This window comes from Rhinolophus sinicus, chromosome 5, assembly GCF_057876585.1.
Source record: "Rhinolophus sinicus isolate RSI-liver-muscle chromosome 5, RSI-T2T, whole genome shotgun sequence".
Classification (NCBI taxonomy): domain Eukaryota; kingdom Metazoa; phylum Chordata; class Mammalia; order Chiroptera; family Rhinolophidae; genus Rhinolophus; species Rhinolophus sinicus.
Window position 1 is genome coordinate 17,477,685 of NC_142505.1, and position 21,091 is coordinate 17,498,775.

General features: G+C 44.5%; 1 protein-coding gene and 1 pseudogene across 1 annotated transcript in view; both read right to left on the reverse strand.

Moving 5' to 3' along the window:
• Window positions 1–248: 248 nt before the first annotated feature.
• The window catches only part of TRIM71 (tripartite motif containing 71), a 66,712-nt gene continuing 45,869 nt past the window's right edge, over window positions 249–21,091 (reverse strand). Inside the window, exons 3-4 of the mRNA XM_074312712.2 lie at window positions 10,736–10,870; window positions 249–7,051 (exon numbers count right to left, since the gene is read on the reverse strand). Of these exons, the coding sequence (XP_074168813.2) occupies window positions 5,600–7,051; window positions 10,736–10,870 (1,587 nt within the window). The 3' untranslated portion in view covers window positions 249–5,599. The remainder of the gene's footprint in view (window positions 7,052–10,735; window positions 10,871–21,091) is intronic.
• On the reverse strand, window positions 18,489–20,850 carry LOC148758223 (large ribosomal subunit protein uL6 pseudogene; annotated as a pseudogene).

Genomic DNA, 21,091 nt, shown 5'->3' on the forward strand with positions numbered 1-21,091 from the left:
TGACCCCCCCCAAAAAAAGAAAAAAAATCAACAACAAAAAAACCCCCAAACTCAACTGAGTCATGTGTTCTACACTTAAAAATTAAAGCATTTTGCTGACCGGGCATGACAGCTAATGGACAGTATTAAACAAGATTCATTTAAAAAAAAAAAAAAAAAAAAGTACTAACAACCCTCCCACCCGCCCTAGTATACCTAACATGCTAGTTAAAAACAACATCCCTTACCCACCCACCCTCTCACCTGCATTGATTTTAGGGAAAAAGAAGAAAAAAAGAAACCTTACCACCCTAAAAACAAGAAAACCCCAGAACGTGAAAAATCTTCGTCTGAAGAAAGAAAACTACACAGACTGCTAGAAACAAGGAACTATTACAGAGCTGGTTATTTAAAGAAAGTAAACACTTTGCTACACACGTTAACATTCAGTCAGTGTGCTCTGAGATAGAGCCTTAAGAAAAATACTACCTGAGCTTGTAAGTTAATACAATCATTAAAAGGAGGTCTAAGACCATGTGGACACACAAAACTTTTAGAACCATTACTGGTTAAATGATGATGGAAAACATCCCACCAGGCTGGCTTGTTAACCCGTAAGATCAGTTTAAAAATAGACATCACTGAGGTATTTCTTCACCATGACATGTTAAACCCAATTCACTATAATTACAGTGGTCTTAGGACCCTCTCCTCTAACCAAAAAAATTAACTAGGGGAAAAAGAGAGGTGGAGAGGCAATACAGTATTATCTTGGTAATGTGCTTCTCAACTTTATCAAGTATTTAATCAACAAGCAGAGGAAAAACAACAGCCCTGTTAACATGTTAACTTTGGTAGGCAAAAAAATAAACACAAAAAGCAACACACTTTACCAGTCATTGCTCAGTAAAACAGTGATTGTTGCAATATCATGGTGATAAAACATCCTGCTGGGTCCAGAAAAGCTACAAATACAATCACCAAGTCTCCAAGATTCTCATTCCTTTCAAATAGTTGATGTTTCCAACAACTAGACCCTTCGAACTGCTCCTAAAAGGGATATACTTGCAGACATTCAAAATACAGATAAAATATTTTTCTCTTGAAGAGAAAGACCTAAAGGTCTTTATTTGCAGTTAAGTCCTCAAACAGCTCAGATGAACCAGTAGTTTCATAATACTGAACAAACATGGTAACAGTGTGCATAATTCCTAGTGGGGGGAAAGCCGGATTGGTAAGACATACTTGGATTTCTGTCTACATTTGCCTGAGTATAGGAATATTTGGTTTCAAAGTTTTTTCAAGGTCAATCCAACGTTTCTCCTGGGAGAAATCAGTTCTCTATTTAGGAAAACATTTTCTTCTAGAGGTAGCGTCCCACTCCCACCCACTTCCCCAGTGGATTAATACTATTCTTTTCAGAGACCCGTCAGATGCTAACCTGAGGTAGATGACTTTCGCCACAAGTGAGGTAGAAACTCAACAAAAACAAATGGTGTGCTGTGGAGTGGAGTGGTGTGTGTCCTGCGCCCCTGGCCTGCAGGCCGCCAGAGAAAGCTAAACAGCCTTGGGAGGTCACAGCTCTAGACCACCACACGCAAGCAGAAGAGTGACTTTTATACAGCCCCAGACTGTTGGAATCGCAAGAGTGATGTTGTTAATAAATACCCTAAATACTTTTTGGCACCATGGGACATTTTTTTTTTTTTTAAACAGAAAAACAAGCCTTATAACTTTGGCATTTCTTTCACTATCTACCAGAACACAGCAATCTTAGAATCTCCCCGAGGAAGACAACACATATACAAACAGTATTCTGCTGCTTCAAGCCTAAAAAGACTTCCCTCCTCAAATTCGTAAGCTTTGGCTTAACTAGAATACAACAGACTGAGCCAATCTCAAGTTATTCCCTTACAGTTCCATCACAAAGTGCCTTAAATCTGGCAACTTTTTTGGCCCAACACGTAATTTAGATTCTGTTTATGGTACCCTTGTATGTGTTTCCCCAAATAAGTTAGACTTAAAAGGGCATCAGCCATCAATCAAAGAGTTAGTGCACCTGGGGTTACTGGCTGGCCCGCCTGGGCTCCAGCCACCTTGCATGCCACCTGCCAGCCACAGTAAGCACAGGTTTTGAGAGAGCATTGCTTCTTGAGACCAAATTTACAAAGGAATGTTTCACAAAAAAACAAAAAATAAAAATAAAAAATTAACACCTTTGAAAAGTTAAGTCGGTGTCAACCGAAAGTGGTTTTTATCTGTGCTGTTAGACTTCCCTTAGCCATCTCAATACCCAAACCTATAGATTCAACGCTAATTGGCATCTCCAAACGTAAACTGACGTTTTGCCCCACACCCCACCCCACCACCTGACCATATCAGACATACATGGGGATTACTAACTATCACATTTACTCTACAGAGACATTTTATCCTCCTGCCTTCCAGCACCCAGGACCTTATTTATCCTCTCACCAGGTTAAAGACTTCCCTCTGACCCTATCCCCCCCTCATAATGGGCCGGAGATACGCGTTTAAATACACCTATTTGGAACAGCCTCATTCACACTAGGGAGTTCTAAAGGTTGGCTTTTCTCATCTTTCTTTGATTTGGAGCGTTCCACATTACACACTCCAAAGTGCTTCGCACCAATCCCTGTGGGTTAGGAGTCAATTATGGACAGCCACTGATGGCCAATGTTTTTGAAACACAATCTTCCCAAGTGTGAACATGTTTCGCAAATGGCAGTGATGCACAATTTTGGGTGCAGAAAGGTAAGGAGATGTACCCCCATCGTAGGTAGACAGAGGTGGTACCGCCCACCTACACACTCATGCCAGGGAACCCCTGCTTTAAGCCTGCAGATTGGTTAGTCTATTCATTGTTAAGACCTGGTGATTTCAGCCACGCGAGGAAACCCTGGCTTTCCACAGAAAAAAAATGTTAAATAAGCAATTTTAGTTACTGTTATTCACGAATAAAATTCCCCACTCAGGTCCCAAGATTTCCCCGCATGTGGGGAAACTGGGAAGGAACAAGGAGGTGAAGATGAGGATGAAAACGAAGATGGGATAATCAGAGGTAGTGACTACCTGAAATAACCCAGCCGTAATCATGACCTCGGTTTCTGGGAACATTTTAAAGAACTTTCAAGGTCCATTTCCTCAATAAAACTATTTTTTTTAAGCACTTAAAACCAGTTGTCTTTGGTGTTTAAAGGGTGATTTGTTGGGTAGTTGGGGGCGGGGGGGGGGGGGGGTTGAGGGAAGGAAGAGCAGCACCAAGTTATTCCACAATAAAAAACAATAAAAATGCTTAATGACACGAGCTCTTTACCAAAGAACTTGGAACTTAGGGGCAAAATAAAAGGCAATTGAATAGGAATTGAGGAAGAATTCACTATTAAGTTCTTCAATAAAAGAAAAGGCGCTTTTACAAAATGAGATTTCCGGCTACCTCCCCCACTCCGTAACACAGCAGCCGGGAGGCAGGAGGTTGAAGTTACTTTTCAATTTTTGGATACTTTACTGCATGCAGTTCGTTAAGAAATGAGTTTTCTCCCATTTTGGTCATTCAGAAACCCTCAAACTAAAGCCATGGGAAGAGACCCAGGGTACCCTGAAGTGGTAATTTAAATGTCCGCAACAGCTGGATGGAAAAAGCCCTTTGATTGACTTGCTATACATATTGCCCCTGCCATCTCCTTTTCTTTGAGGATGACAAGAACAAATCGCTTCATCTGTTAGTTTATTTCTGTTCCTTGAAAACTAGATCCACATCGCAAAAGGAATTTCTCTTAAATATAGGAGCAGACAGTGATCTGTTAGTCTTTCCGTTTAAACAAGAGATCTCCGTGTAAGCACTGCTAGCTGAGAGCCCGTCTTTCGCCTGAGGTGGGCAATGCTCAAATTTGGTTCTTATTCCAGTATTGGGGCAGGGACCCATAAGGGTTCTTCCAATAAGCAGGTTATAAGCTCCACCTAATTTCCACTTGAGAGACAGATAATGCCCAGAAGCACAAGGTTTTGTATCCAAGTCCAGCTTATAAACCAACCCTGTAAAGTGACAGACGCCATCCCCCAGTGTCTGCAGTGGGAGCCTGGCTTAAATTTTCATTCTTTGGTACCGAGATACAGGTTTAACAAAAGATATTACATCCTACATTTCGAGTGGGGGCAATTTAGTTTACAAATCCTTTACATTCAAAGGCCTTCAGGGAGCAGAGGGGGGTGGGGGTTTCACGGTAACCATGCGACCCTACAGTATGGCTCGGTGGGAGCAGAAACACTCTGTAGAAGAGACCCAAGCGAGGGTGTGCGGATGGGCAGTTCCTATTGGTTTGAATTGCAAATATTCTATTTCCCTGAACTTCCAAAGCAGGAAAAAAAATTGTGCTTTTAAAATAAAAGTTCATTCCTTTGCCTACTCTTCTTAGGAAAAGAAACGCCTAGCATTAACAGAAGAACATTCAATCTAGGGTCGGGGATCGACCCCCATCCTCCTGCAGAGTCCAGAAGAGTATGGGGGTGACTTGCTTCTTGGTCACGCTCTCTGACCACCTCAGCACCCGCACGTCCACCCACACTCATGTCCACACACCAGGCCATGTCCAAAAACCCTCTTTTTGAGAATGAGGTTCCCTTTCTTCTTCTTTCCGTGTAACTCTTTATAACCAACAGCAAACTAAGAATACTTAACTTTTGAGAATACTTTTTATCAAAAATCCTGAACTACATCTATTATTTTTAGAAACTAAATAAAGTATGCAAAGAAAAGGTTCTTTGGGAGGTGGTGTATCACTTGCAGCTTTACTAACCTGGTGTTAAAAGGGCTTCCCACACACGCACCCTACCTCCAAAGAAACAAAGATTACATACCCTAAAATGTGAATAGTCTGCTTTTCTTGGCTAGCAAGCCACAGCCACATCTTCTAGGAGTAAGGAAAGATGCTGAACAGGATGATAAACACACTGAGGTATAAAAGGAGAACATAGGAAAGTTCTCTGTTGCAGCATTTAAAAAAAAAAAAAAAAAAAAAAGATTTTTCCAAAAAGATCAAGAACACACAACACAATCTAACCCCATAAACACAGTATTCTCAAGAACACAAATACTCTATAATTAAGCATTTTAAATCCTATTTTTCCACATTTTACACTTTTTTGCTTTTTTACTTAGTAGTTTTCCGTGTTTCCTTGGCTCAATCTACAGAATACAGCCCACCACACACATCCAGTGCCCCCAGTCGGAGGCAGACGCTTGTGCATATCACGCCCCGCAGAGGGGAAGAGGGAACCGTGAACTCTACTGAGTGAGGGTGGGAGGCGGGCAGAGGGCCTGCTGGAGAAGGAAATGTAAAGATTTATGAGGTAGATAGAAATTATCACTTCACAGGCTCAATCCCTGCAGAAAAGATAAGTACATTCATCTGTAAAAAAATAAAGATGAGGTAGGACGTAAGCAATGTTGTACTTTTCTTGTTCTCTTTAAACAAAAGAAAAAAAAAAGAAATTTCCCTGAGACTGTTTCTTCTTTGAAATTCAAAAGGGGAGAGAGACAGAGAGAAGACAGAGAGAGGTACACATGCACACCCCAAACACAGAAGCCTAGAAAACGTGATTAGAAGATGAGGATTCGATTGTTGCCAAAGTCCACCACGACGATCATCCCGTCGGGGGTCACAGCGATGCCGGAAGGGCGGTCCATCTGCCCAAAGCCACTGCCCTGAGCGCCGAACTTGCACAGGAAGCTGCCGTTGGCCTCGAACATCTGTACCCGGTGGTTCCTGGAATCCGCCACGATGATGCGCCCCTCCTGGTCCACGGCCACACCCTGTGGGCGCAGGAACTGCCCATTGCCGGTGCCCTCTGAGCCCAGGAAGCGCGCCGACTGGCAATCGGGGTGGATGACGAGGAGTCGGTGGTTGTTGAAGTCGGTGACCACCAAGTGACCCTCGTGGTTGAAGGCCACACCCCGAGGGGAGTCAAAGTGCTTCCAGAGAGCCCCCTCGAAGCCGTACTTATTCAGGAAGACTCCATCGGGCCCGAACAGCTGGATCCGGTGGTTCCGAGTGTCCGAGACCAGGATCTTGCCCTCAGAATTCACCGCCACATCCCACGGGTAGTTGAACTGCCCATTCTTGGTTCCTTTCTCGCCAAACTTGAGGAGGAACTGGCCGTCAAAGGTGAAGATCTGGATGCGATGATTGTCCTTGTCAGCTACCACGATCCTTCGGGAGGTGTCACAGGCCACCCCGGCCGGCCGGTCAAACTGCCCGGGCCGGGAGCCCAGGGTGCCGAACTTGTGGTGGAAGGTGCCACAGGGCTTGAACACCTGGATGCGGTTGTTGCTGCGGTCGGCGACGACGATGAAGCCCTCCTTGTCCACACTCACGCCCCAAGGGCGGCAGAGTTTGCCGTCGCCGTCACCCTCGCTGCCGAAGCTCAGGCCAGGGAGCCCAATGCCCACATAGCTGCGGCCGGACTTGACCATCACCTTGAAGGGACTGTTCTCAATGTGCTGGTTGCACATGGTGACGGACACCAGGTGCTCTCCCTCCAGCTGCGGCCGGTAGCTCACCACGTAAGTCCCGTTCTGCTGATCACTCACCTCTGCCCCAAACAGGTTGCCGTCAGGGCCCAGGACCACGGCAGACATCAGGTCGCCTCCCGAGAGGCGAGGCTCCCCGTCGTGGTCGTAGCCAATGACAGTGAAGGAGGCCACCTTCCCCTGCAGGGCCCGCTTGAGGCCATCGCCTGTGGCCTTGGTGAGGGGCGCGAAGGCCCCACTGCTGACGAAGCCGAAGGACTTGATGGCGAGGTACAGGGCCTGGTCGGGGGGTGTGAACATGACCCGGTCGTCTTCTTGGGGCTGCAGGAGGCTGCGGACGGTCTTCAGCTCCTGCACCTGGGCCAGCATGCGGTCTCGGGCCAGCAGGATGTCTAGTGCCCTCCCCTCCTCCAGGACCTGCTGGACGGCACTGATGGTGCTCTCCAGCTTGTTGAGGTTCTGCCGCAGCTTCTCCACCTGCAGGTACAGAGACTTGGCTTTCACCTGGCGGATCTTCTCTACCTGGAGGGAAAGGTGAGAAAAGGGAGAGAGCGCACAGAGGCTTAGAACCACGCACAGAAAACCATATATAACCTGATGGCTTGTCACGAGGAAGCCTCAGACAAACCCACGCTGAGGGATCAGACAAAAACTGGTCTGCACTCTTCAAACGTGGCAGAATCCAAAGACAAAGGAATTGTGCCGGACACAGGAGATGACTGAAGAGACATGACAACTAAATGCAATCAGTAACCCTGGACTGGGGGGGGGGGGGGGGGGGGGGGCGGCATGGGTGGGTATTGCTATTAAAATATTAAAACACTATTAGTGAAATTTGACTACCGACTAAAGATTAGAAACTAGTATTGAGATTAAACTTCCTGATTTTTTATTAACTTGTGATTATCTAAGAGAATGTCCTTGCTCAGAGGATATAAACACTGAAGTATTTAGGGAGAAAGACATCATGTCTCCAACACTCCAACTTGCTCTCAAATCACATACATACAATATACATATAGAAAAATGATGACAAGGGGGCCAAATGTAAATAATTGGAATCTGGAAAAGGACGCATGGAGTACTTTCATTATTGATATCTGAAGCTTTTCTCTAAGTTAGAAATTAAATAAAAATGAAAGTCAAAAACAGCCACCCAACAAATGCTTATTGAGCACCTACTCTGTGCCAGGCACTGGAGGGAGACACACCTTGACCAACAGAAAATAGGGTCCCTCGCCCTCACAGAGCTTGTACTTTAAAATGACAGACATTAAACAGCAAACAAAGAAACAAGGTAAGATAATTTCAGATGGTGCTACGTGTTAGAGAGTAGAAATACAATATACAAGATAGTGACCAGGGAAGGCTGATTTAGATAGAGGGTCGTCAAAGACAGTTTCTTTTATGAGTTACTTGAAAGTCGAGACAAGCTAAGGGCTAAAAGAGTGATCCAAGCAGAGGAAACAGCAAGCACAAAGGCCCTGAGGTGGGCACTTGCCTGGAATTGAAACACAAATAAACAAACAAACAACTGTAGAGTTCTAAGTAAGGGGTGCGGTGAATAAATGTATGTTCTTGTATGTGCTGTGTGGAACGTGCACTGGAGAACACAAGTGGGGAAGTAGAGACCAGCAATCACCGGTGATGGTAGCTTAGGCAACAGAGGCGGCTGTGAAGGTGGGAAAAAGTGGCAGAAAGGAGACTAGAGGGAGAACTGGCAGGAGTGCCCCATGGGCTACAGAACAAGGCCTGTCTTGACTCCCAAAAGACTGAATTTTCAATGCAACTACAGTGAGCCTGAAATCTCTTTGACGCTATCTCCTCTCCCCTGCAACCCCACCCAAGTAAGAGAAAGACTGTGTAGAAAGAATAAAGGGATTTGGAGAGGATCTAATTCAAGATTGCAACCCCACCCCAACCCATCTCCTCTCCTCACCTCTGTATCTAAGAACAGGTTTTATAAACCTCCAACAAGAGCCTGAAAGGTCCCGCACCCCAATTTTGGACACCACGGTTCTGGCAACTGTTGATCTGTACTACTTCCAAAGGGAGTCCTCTAAATCTAAAACGCTTTAATATGTAAATGTGAATTCTGACCTGCCAAAATAACTCCTCCTTCTGAGGTTCTCAAACCTACCAATTTGGGAACGTGGGATTTTGTTTGACCGGTGGAAACACAGGCATCTCTCCATTCTTCTGCATTCAACAACCAAAAGCCCTCTAATTTTAAGTGATTTCCTCCTGTGAAGGGAGTACACAGGTCACCCAGCTAGTTTATGCTGTTTTGCAGAGGACTGTGAATTCTGAGTTCTCTACTGATCTGAAAGCTACAGAAAGCCTATTTCAGAATAAGGGTCCAATGCTGGGAGGCCTGGATTTTAATCGGATTTTCCCTTGGGGAGTAATGATGTGATTTCTGACCCATTCACGCTTTTTCATCTGTCCACTCTGGAGGCAGGACATGTATGAGCAAAGAGGCCCATGTGGGGCCAGATCAAAGAGAGGCTTTGTCCTTTAGTGTTGCACTAGACCAAACCTCTGGGGCTTTGGTTCTGATCCTTCAGCTAAGTGGTTGCCGCCGACCCCACAAGGAAGCCCAGTCCACTGGAAATGGATAAGCCACAAGAATGAAGGGTGTGTCTTGATATAGAAAACTGGGTCACCAGGCACTCAAGGATCTCAATGTTCAGTAACTCAAAATATTACACAACAAAGAGGTACCCAGGCAGAGACAGGTTAGGTCTTTGCTGGGTGGGAGCAAAAAAATTAGTAAATGGTAAGAGAGAAGGGATTTCCACAGGACTGGGGGCAAGGTACCGTAGCAAAACGTAGAGAGAGAAAATGGAAGCGAGTTGTGTCCAGAATGAGCAAGTGTATTTTGGAGGACTCCGAGAAAGAGTTTTTAGACCAGTAGAAACGAAGTTTATTACATACAAAAGAAGACAATGACTCTTCTTCCAAATTTGCTTTCCCTAGAGCAAAACCTCGCTTGCCATCCCTTCTGAAAAAGAACTGCCTTTAGAGAGAGGCAGCGAGCCAGCCTCATAGGAGGGAGGATAACGAAGGTGAGATCTGCAGAAACACACAAAGGCCTTTTCATCAGCAAATCCAGAAGAGCAAGTCTGTGGCAGAGTTCACCACAGAGCTCTCAGGTTGCAAGAAGTGGGCCCCTTTCGGTTATAATTAACATTCGTGGGTGGCATGAGACTGACAGACCATGGGGACATCTGAGTGTCTGAAAACTGTGTCAGGCCCACCGAGGTGCCTAAATAAAATATATGCTGAATTCAATCTTGGACTTTTCCACCCAAGAACTCTTCTTTTCAAAAAGCGATTGAACCATTTCTTGAGAGGTCAGAAGAGGTAAAAAGCAAGCAGGTATGAACTAACAAAATGGAAAATGCAATACAAAAGCCAACGTATCCTTCCAGAATTTTAGGACCTAATGATTAAGCGAGGGCCACTTTCAGAAATTGAGATGCCACCTCTGCCATTACACTGTCTGGATGATCAAAACAAGCATATACACACCTCAGTGCACCCTTTTTCATCAGCTATGTATGTGGCCTTACTCGTATGTGCAGAGAATGTAACTGTAATGGGAACTGGTGAGTGGCACTGGTCCGCTCACAGGCATATTCCCCTCTTTCCTGAGAGGACAGAAGATCAGAGAAGAAAATGCTGGGACGGTGACTTGGGTGGGGAGAGTCATCTTTCCAGCTGATTTTTATCTAAACAGCCCACCAGTATGCTCAGCACTCTTTCCTGCTCCAACAGGAAGACAGGGCACAGGCTCACTGCCCTCACAAGTGGAAAACTCGCTTTCCACAAGGGGTCAGGAAGTGCAACCAGCCAGGACACCAAAAATAAGGATGTTTCCCACCAGTCGGCTTTCATAACAACGGTTTCAATTGTACTCCCTCCTTTCTGCCTCCTTTTGAGCGTGTGCAATATAAAACTTGGGACTCCTTCCAGTCTTGGTACCCGGCTCCTTCTGAAAAGGCTTCTTGTTGTTTTACTGCCCGGACAGCACCCACAAGATTCCAGGGACCCTTGAATTTTTCTGCCAACAAATTCTGGAAAACCACCAAGTGTTCTAAATATAGAGCCGGGGTCCAGGATCTGACATGTGGTTCACGGCGGAAGAAACGCTGGCCAGCCGAGGAGGCCCAGAAATGGGGGTGGGCATGCTCCCCCCATTACCTTCCACAACAGCTCGCACTCCCGCTCCTCCAGGGCCTTCTTATGCCTTGCCGTCACGGCTTTGACCTCCGACTGTACCACCTTGGCCTTCATCTCCACCTGCTCTGCCACAGTCTGGGCCTGTTCGATGCTCAGCTGGAAAATCAAAAAAAGAATCTCATAGCATAAGAAAGACCTTCACTCCTCGGACGAAACATTTAAGCCTGCTTTTCTCAGATCTACAAAGCTAGCACACACCCAGGGCCCCCAGACCGCTTGGATCCGCATCCTTGGAAAGAAAACAGACACTTCGGGAGAGAATGGCATCTGTTTGACATGTAACTGAAGGAGCTGCTGGCAAACGCTGGATTTTCTTTGTATGAGAAATGGCACCTACACAGTGAATGTCAGGACTATTAAGAGATACTCTGACACAGTGAAACCAGTGTAGCTGGGTCACAGCCGAAAACTGCGAACGAGGATCAAATGTGAAATGTACTACCCTGGGCACACGAGCAAATTCCCAGTCTTTCTGGCCTTACTCCCTGCCAGGGGGAAACTCCGCAGGCCTGGCACGTCCTTCACGTGAGGGTGTACATAACAGGCTGCACTGAAGGCCAGCAGGTATCCACCATGTGCTTGTCAGGTCATTTCCAGCCAGAACCAACACCAAAGTGCATACTGAGAATACTGTCAGATCCACCTAGGAAACCCTGCCTGTGGTCAGAGACAGCTTGCCAGAGACCATCTACGCACCACCACATACCCTACCCGGTACCACCAGCCCTAGTAAATCAGCCAGTTTAATCAGACGTATTATTGTTCATAAAAAATTAATCCAGACAGAAGGCCTGGTGTTTTCATTAATATTACATGACATGTCTTGAAAAGCCACAAGGATTTCTTTGAGATACTGAGGTATTAAATCAGGGATTCCAAACTGACTGCTGATGGTGCAACAGTTTTAGAGCAGTGTCCCAAATCAGGAGGGGCCTGAGGAAGCACGAAGAGCTTGGAGCCTGAATTAGGAATTAGTCATGGGTGACCAATCATCCATGTGCCCTGGAACGAGGGGTTTCCAGAATATGGAAGACGGCTAAAACGGAGACAGTCATGGACAAACCAAGCTGGATGGTCACCCTAGGAGTTGTGTAACCAGGTTCAAATCCTAGCTCCACCTCCTACTAGTTGAAAGGCCTTGGACGTGCCTCCAACCTTGGTACGGGTGAATGTGAGGGAAACGCAGCCGAGTACATGGGAAGAACTGAGCACACATAGCAGCTGGCACAGCTCATTATTAACAGGGCGCAGAGAAACACCTGCGACAAAAGCGCAACCATCCTTTCCCCTCACCCCACTTAGCTCTACACAAACAGCATCGTGTATCTAGGCCTATTCACACTTCCTGCCTTAGTTTTTAAATTGTAATGAAACACACACACACAACTTCCTGCCTCTTTTTAAACTGTGGTAAAATACGTAACATAAAATGTACCATTAGTGATATTTACCACATTCAGTGTGCACGCATCACCACCAGCTCCACAACACTTGTCACCCCACAAAACTTCTGTACCCATTAAGCAGTCATTCTCCATCTCACCTTCCTTGCCCCCACGGCACCCATAATCTAACTACTCTGTCTCTACAAATCTGTCTAGTCTGGATTCTTTCCAATAAATGGAATCAAACAATAGGTGACCAGCCGTATGTTTATGAATACACTTCCGGCTTAAATAGTTGTGACTCGTTTAGTCACTTAAAAACTTAAAATTGGGGCCCCTATTTACCAACTTGAATCCTCTGAGCCTGGGTGACATGTTCATGGCATGGGAACTGCACGCACCCCTAAACCACCCTCTGCAGGGGTTAACTGTTTCACTGCTGTCTATCCCGGTTCCAGCGAGGCCTAAGGCTCCTGAGGTGACCAGGGCGGGCACATGGGTCGATATGGATGGTTCACAGCCTACCCACGGCCTGGAATTCCTTCTCTTCCAAATTCACCCTACAGCTCAAAACCCTGCTCAGACACCACTTCCTCCTTCCTGAGGCTGGAAGTGAAGGGCACCTTCATAGAAGCTTTCTGCTCCACCTTTACAATCCTGTCCCAAGTGTCACCGCATATCAAACAAGGTGGGGGAGGAGCACACAGTCTGTGGGACTTAGCCACTGGGTTGTAACAGGGACAATCTATACACTTTAAATTTGCTTGTATCTATGGCCATATCCGTAAGCGCTAGGTAACTGTACAGGGTTAAATAGTCCCCCCCAAAATTCAGGGGCATCTGAAACCTCAGAATGTGACCTCAGATGGAAATGAGGTCTTTGAGATGAGGTCATAATGAAGTACGGTGAGTTCTAAATCCAATGACTGGTAACCACGTACAATCACTAAAGAGAGACAAAAACACCGAGGGAAGGCCAGGCGAAGAGAGAGGCAGAAGCCGGAAGTGATGCAGGCCCAAGTCACAGCAGCCACCAGAAGCCAGGAAAAGGCAAGGGAAGAGTCTTCCCTAGAACCTACGAAAGGAGCATGCTCCTGCTGACACTCGAGTTTGGACTTGAGAACTGTGCGGTAACAAATTCCTGTTGTTTCAAGTCATCCAGTGTGTGGTCATTTGTTGTAGCAGCCCTAGGAAACTAATACAGTAGCCAACAAAATGAAGCAGACGGATATATCCACATTACCCATGAGATATTAAAAAAAATCCAAATGACCGATCAACTGTGCATATAAGCAGGTTATCATAATGGGGTTGGTAGATTTTGAGTGTCTCAGGTTGTCAGTCAAGACTCATTCAGAAGAAGAGACACTAGACATTTCAACAGAGACGATTTCAAGTGGGGAATTTGGTTAACCAGGAATTGGAGAAGTGTTAGAACAAAGGGCACATTGAAGATCAGAGGTAGATAGTAACTGTGGGAAGCAACCACCACCCCCTGAGCTGGGAGAACAAAGAAAAGAGAAGAAAGTGGGGCTTACAAGAACCCAGAGGTGTGGAGGAGGGGCCATGCCCAGCTCGTTCTGGGAGAGGCAAAAGCTGGAAACTGGAACCAACTTCTGCAGCTGGTAAGAACAGGAAGTTAAAAGGAAAATGCGAGTCCCTTCTTCGCACTTCCAGAGAGGTGGTCTGAAGTTTGGCAGGCATCACGAGGCAGGGGTTGGGGGTAGGTGTATGTCAGAGGCGAGTGTAGCACTTAATAACAGACACACCCTGTTTCCAGATGTGGTGGTTATTAATTAGCACCGAGCCACTGTCCGAGTCAATATTTGACCAAGGCAACCAAGCCTATGTCCAGAATATTTAACACTTCAATGGTCAGCAGAGGTGGCTAACTGCTTCCTATTGATACCAATGTCATATTATTTACTGACTTATTATTAAAACTGATTTTCCATAAGAATCATAGAGATGGTAATATCAGATTCCTGGCTGGAGAGAGCAATGGCCACCCCCTTTGCATAGGGGTTGGGGGTGGTGCTGACATGTGAGTGTCTGCTCACCTCTCCCTACTGTCTCCTAGACAGGCATGCTCCCTTATGTCCTGCCAGGTCCCTGCAAGCCCTTGGGTTTTGAACTCCCATTTTTTCAAGCAGATAGAAGGGGTGCAAAGCTCTTATTGTAATGTAATCTCAGTCATCCCCAAGCATGCAAGGATAGTATCATTTCGAGTGCCGAGAGGCATAAAAGCCCTATGTCACAGACGAAATGGCTCTTTCCTCTCCAAATCGTACACAATCCAGTCAAGCACTGCATTCCAAGATGTGCAGACCAGGACCTGCTGAACGAGTTCCCATTATCTACAGCAGGGCCTTTGAAGGAGACAAGAGGCAGCTGGGGTGGGGGAAATGACAGTGAGCAAAAGGGCTAGGTAAACTTTGGAAACCAAAACACACTTTGCAGTTAAGAAGAAAAATACCCAACAAAGATGGGGCTTGAAAAAAGAAATGTTATCATCTTCTAGATGTTAATAGATCCAATCAAACATTTCATATGTGAGGGTTTCAATCTGGGCAGGTGAAATCAGTCAGAGCATACAAACTGACTGCTGAGTGATAGCCACTTAATACTGAGGAGTCTGAAGCCCTATCTGTGTTTCGAGGGAAGAGTGCAGAAAGCGATTAGTGATGTCTGCTATGGAGAAGAGTGGGGGCCGGAAGACTGGTGCTTCAAGTATCCTGATAGCCAGAAGATAAGAGAACGCAAATATCACTCATAAACTCATAAGCCACTATACCAGATATGAGAAGTACTGCAGTTCACTCTAACTGTAATTTCTATCACCTTTAACATCTTTGAAACTATGATTTAGCTTAAAACCGTCAGTGGGTTTTTTCCCTTATTAGTTGTACTGTGTCTCCCCAAAAATAAGACCTAGCTGGACAATCAGCTCTAATGCGTCTTTTGGAGCAAAAATTAACATAAGACCTGGTCTTATTTTAGTATAAGACTGGGTCATTATATATAATAAATATTATAATATAATACATAACACAATATAATACTGGGTCTTATATTAATTTTTGCTCCAAAAGACGTATTAGAGTTGATTGTCCGGCTAGGTCTTTTCAGGGAAACACGCTATATAACATAAGTGTGCATCTTACACTCAATGGCGTCTAAAATGTGATTAAAGAGAAATGCAGGAATTAAGAAATCAAGGCTCTCTTATGTGGCAACTATATCCCTGATCCCGATTATGGAAATCCCTGGGAATCCGTGCATCTTATAAAATCTTCTAATTACATAAGTGACCAAAAGGTTGTATTTTCAGGAAGAGCCAAAGTGAAAGGACAGTTCTAAAAAGCAATAAAAATGAGCGGTTGCCCTTACCACACTGGTGAGGTTACACTATAGACAACTTCCATGCTTGAGTGATTTGCTTATGGTTGTTTTTTTCTAGAACTAAGACTCTCAAGCTGAATATAGACAAGTTGCTGAGTCTCTCAGAGTCATAATCTGGGAACTGTGGCTCATAGCCAACTGTACATCCAAATACTTGTAATACTGGATGAAAAACTCAGTCAACGCAGCAAATGTGCCTTTTATAGACATACTCTTCCCATCCGGAAACGATTCATCGGAAGCTTACACAAAAACTAATCTTGAATGTTAAGTTGACGAGGACATCAAGACTCAAGGAAAATGAGGTGTCCAAGACACATGACCTCACTATGGAGGTTAATCCACAAACTACATGTAGAAAGGGGCTCCTTATTTATTAGAGAGGAACCCATATAAATCTCAAGCCTTCTGGCACGGATCAATGGTGTGAGGTGTGGTCCACAAGTGACTGGAGAAAGGCAAAAACACCTCTGCTGGGCGTATATTATCTCCAACGATGGAAGGCAAACTAATAAGACAAATGCCCCTGGTTGAAGAAAGGGAATGAAGGTCATGAAACTGTCCCACCCCTGTAAAGAAAAGCTATTAAATGGAAATTAAAACACCCAATCCGCAAGTTGTACCAAGTCCAGATATACTGTAAAATGTCGCTGATATTCACTTAAAGGTGTAAAATGTATAGGGACTTAAACCTACCTGCCTGGGCTGCCTAGGATCCTTTACTTTGGGGCGTACTCATGCGCATTCATCATTTGGTCCAAAGGGAGCTCTCCATCAATCATAGTGCCTTCAGCCACTGCCCCAGAGGAGGAATGAAGAAAGGCCAATCCAGGGCCCTTCCCTGGGATTTACATTATGGGGGAGGTCCCATTCTCCTCCCCCAACCCCAAAAGGGGAGTGGAGGCGGGAAAGGAAACCCACTCTTTCTCTGAGGATGGCTTGCTGGAACAGTGCAGGCCTGAAGACAGCTCCACTTAAGGCCGCTCTTCTCTCCCTAATGCATGGACAAGCGCAGGTCCAGTAGCAAGAATGAGGTTACCATAGTGAGAGGGCAGGGCTAAGCGATTGAGAGCGTTGGCGGCACCAAGGTCTGCGTCCCTGGATACCTGAAGCCTGATCCATCCATATTCTTCCACCTGGTCACCTGAGACTATTCATTCCCTTTTAGTCAATTGCAACCAAGAGTCCTTATTAAGACAGCATGGGAAATTTTTTAATTAGGTCATGGTGTATTCAAATTCTTCAACCATGATTTTCCCTCCCATTTGGGGTGGGGGTGTTTGTGTGTGCACATGTACAAGGGTGGGGGGGGGCGCAAGAGAGAGAACGGGGAACACCTGCCTCCCAAATGACAAGTGTCTATCAGTTTTGGATTCCAACTACAATTCCTCTATTCATTTCCAGTGTGCCCTCTGGCAGGTAACTTGAGGTTAATCTCTTTCAAGCAAAGTGTTACCTATGCAAAATGGAAAGAATGACACCCAGGCCATATAGGAACTCGTACGTATGTATAAAATACCTATTTCAGTGCCTGGAATAGAGCAGAAGCTCAGTAACCAGGTCTGTTGATTCTTACTGATGAAAGGGGCAGCCCTATGGTTAATGAGATCTGGGAACTTGGGCAAAGTAACTAAATTTTATTCTCCCATTTCCGTATCTTAATAGAAAGTTTCCTTGATCTACTTTCTAGAATAATTTATATTAGTTCACGTAACAGTAGGCATTCTCAGCATTCATTGTGATAACTTTCCATCATAGCGAGCAGAAGTGTCTGCAAGTTAGTCTATTAAGGTGATCAAAGAAAAATAGAAGACGGGCCCAAAGTAGATCAGCAATTCTAGATTAATTTACAATTTCATTTGTACACTTTAAAATAATTATGCTTAGTCATTAAGTCAATTGTCCTAATTTTTGTGCTGAATGGTACAAAACCTATCACTTTTTGCTTTAACATGAAGAATGCCAGTTTACTTTTTCAAAAAGTGGGTAGACAATTCACGTTCAATAAAGGAAATCAGAAAGACATGCATTTCACATTTTCTTACTACTACTGACTATTAACATCAAATGAAAAGTAACAGAAGCGCTATCACATTTAAGGCTGTACTGAGCTTGGATAAAACTCCCTTGCAACTGATGTGGTCATGACTCCGGGTTTTTGGCCAATGCATATAAGAAGTGTTATGCAAGACTTCTGGGAAATCTCTATAAAAGGCGGGGACGTGCCTGCTTGTTTTCAATTGGCCAGAACACAGATGAGATGGCTTGAGAGCCAGCAGCCATTTTGGGACATAGGGATAAATGTTAATACCTAGGAATGGCCGGGTTGAGCTGAAGGATTCTCTCACCTGTTATCTTTTTTTAATAGGAAAGATTAAAACCTCAAGTATTTATTTAAACCAGGACTTTCTGGGAGCAGAGTAAAGGCCTGTTAGTAATAGTTAAATTCATTTCCTAACTCATTAAAACAAAAACGAAATCACTCTATAACAGAAAGCAGATGAGTGGTTGCTTGGGAACATGGGAGCACGGAGGGGATTACCCTAACGATACAAGTAATCTTTGAGGTGACAGACATGTTCATATTGTTGACTGTGGTGACATTTCATGGGTGAAATACACGTTAAATGTACGCTGTACACTTTAAATATGTGCAGTTTATTGTCTATCAATTTTCCTCAATAAAGCTGAAAAAAATTTTGCCTCAGTCCCACCATAAAAGGAAACAGTACTATTAACAGTCTGGTGCATTTCTACTTCTCCCACAATTTTTTCTGTGCATTGTTTTCTGGTTTTGCATAATTTTTCTTGAACCAATTTTAGAGTTCGCTCATTTTACCTTAACACTGTGTGTGTTTTTTAATGTGATCACAAACTCTTTATAAACGTAAGTAGCTAAAAAAAATCCTTACTCCTACTGTTGGTGATTCATAATGGTACAATACTTTCAATATGCAGGGCGATGCCTTATAGAAGATTCCCAAAGGAGGAATGAATTTAAAGCTCGGGATCTTTTTTTTTTCTTTTCTTTTTTTCAATACATGACTTTTATTGCATCTTTAAAATATCAGGAATCACTCGACATCTTGGTGTTTCTGTAGCTGGACAACTTAGATCTTATTCATCAGCCTGCTGAACTGTTCCTTTTTCAGAAACATAGATACCATCCCAAATTTTTCTGACATCTTGGTTTTGAACTGTTGTGGCTTGATGAATCAAAGCAGCTGAATTTGATACAAGTTCAATATCATTTCCTTCAAGAATTAACTCATCTTTCTGGGTTTGAGACATTAAATAAGCAACACCCGACCTCATTCGAACCCTGTGGATGTATTTTTCACCCAAGAAATTTCGGATTTCAACAAGAGAACCATTCTCCTGATAACAACGTTGATGGGGAAGTGAGCACACACAGACTTCCTCTTGTAACGGAAGCCCCGTGTAACACCCTTCATCACGTTCTGTGCGTGACTACAGATTGTGCAAACAGTAGCCAGTTCCTTCTGATTTCCCCACCATTTGTCAACCCAGAGCCTCTTCTTTCTGCTTTCCAAGGAGTCCGAGTTCTACACTGATGTGACTCAAGTCCCACCGCAGGGTGCCTCTCTCTGGGACCCTTCACAATAACTGTGTGTCCCTTAAGAGTGATGTCCACATTTTCTGGAACGTTCACAGTCTGATTCCCGAGGATGAATGGTCTTTATCCTCGCAGTAGATGCAGGGGGCAGGGGGCAGATAGGTAGATAGAGTAATTAATTAATTAAAGCCTATTTCTAGGATATCTACTGTGTCTTGGATCTGCCAATTTGCCAATACAAATAAGCAGCTTTTGAAAGTTCCTGAATGTCATGCTTCATACGTTAACACTATTAAGAGCAAATGTTTATTCTTAGACCAATGACTTCCAAATCAAACTTGTTACTTAAATAGTCCCTGTAAAGAAGTCAGAAGATCTGCTTACTGTGACCAGAATCATTCTGTATTTTAGTTTAAAGCAGGATAAGTGTTTTTCTGTAAAAGGGGGGATGGGGAAGGTTGTATGTATACTCAAGAAAACTAACCTTTCTCTCAAAACTGGTATGTCAATTGACTGTATTCCTTCCTTCTCCCATGTTCACATTAAGAACAGAAAACATTCCTCATGCTGTGTCTGTTGCACTCTTTAATATAAACGCTACTAAATGAAAGTGTAAAAATTATGTGGTTGGGCCATTTAGGGCCATTCACTTCACATTTTGACCAACTGCGTGAAGAAATCAAGTGTCCAAAGCACAGTGCATCCAAATCAGTGTGTTATTTATGGCATTTCACCATCACTTCTTTACCCTGTGGAGCACATCTCAAAATTTCAGTGTCTGTCGTGTCATTCTGTCAGGCCCTTAGTGACCAAACAAGGAGAAAACAATTGCATCTTCCCACACAAATCTAAAGATCTCTTTATATAAATCAGCAAAAGCATACCCTGTGCCATACATACATATATATGGGCTGCTTTTCCCAGTATCTTCCAGATACACTTTTGAAATGCCTTGGGGACTCCACCTGAAGAGCTCAGAGCAGTGCTTTCCCTGACATAGCAGAGGTTCAGGTAAGTATCTGCTGAACACGAGCAGACCCCTCCCATCCTCACTCAGTTTCTTCGACACATACCTGATTGTCCTGACCCCTACAGGGAACCCATGTGCAAAACACTTGTTCACAATGAACACTGGGTCACACTAGTCTTCTGACCTTGGGGACAAAGCTTGTTTCTGTGGCTTAAGTGGGAACAAACTGGCTTTTCGGCAAATGGTTTTTGAGCAAAGCTAACTTGTCCTCAATTTTTACCTCAGCTTCCCCTCCTTGTACCCAAAACTGTGTGCTGGCATCACAGAATTAGCTCAGAGGGAAAGAGGGGCTGTTTTCTACCAACACCCACGGACTTCTTAACAGGTATGAACCCCGACACTCTACTTTCATAGAGGGCCTCCAGATAACTTCTAGGAATGGTCGATGCCTCTGATAAGAACTTGCTTCAGACAGAACCGGGAGTCTGATCTTCAGATCACTAGCTGAATGCAGGTTTTAAAGAATTATCACCAAGAGCCATGAAAAGGGCATGACACACCCACACCCACACCCACGTGGTTACACAAGGACTTTCTAGGGAGTCTATTCACAATCTATGCAGTTGGTGTCCAGCAGGCATGGCTGGGTCTGGCCAGACAGATTAACACACTGAGCACCCCAACTCACCCCAAGAACTCACCTGTCACCTGGCTCCTCCCCAAATGCCCCGTGATCCAGCATTTACATTAGTATCAGGCAGAGTAGTACCAACGGATACTTGAATTTCACTCCTACGTAGGTTCTTTTCACTACTCATCACACAGCAGACTCTCAGCCAACACTGACCGTATTGGCTTTAGACAGTTGGGTGTGGCCGTCCAAATAGTCTGCCCTTCTCTCTCTTCTCCATAAAAAGCTCAAATTTCCACTTCCCTGAGATTTTATCATTTTAACCACACATCTCTCCTTAAACCTCTAGCAA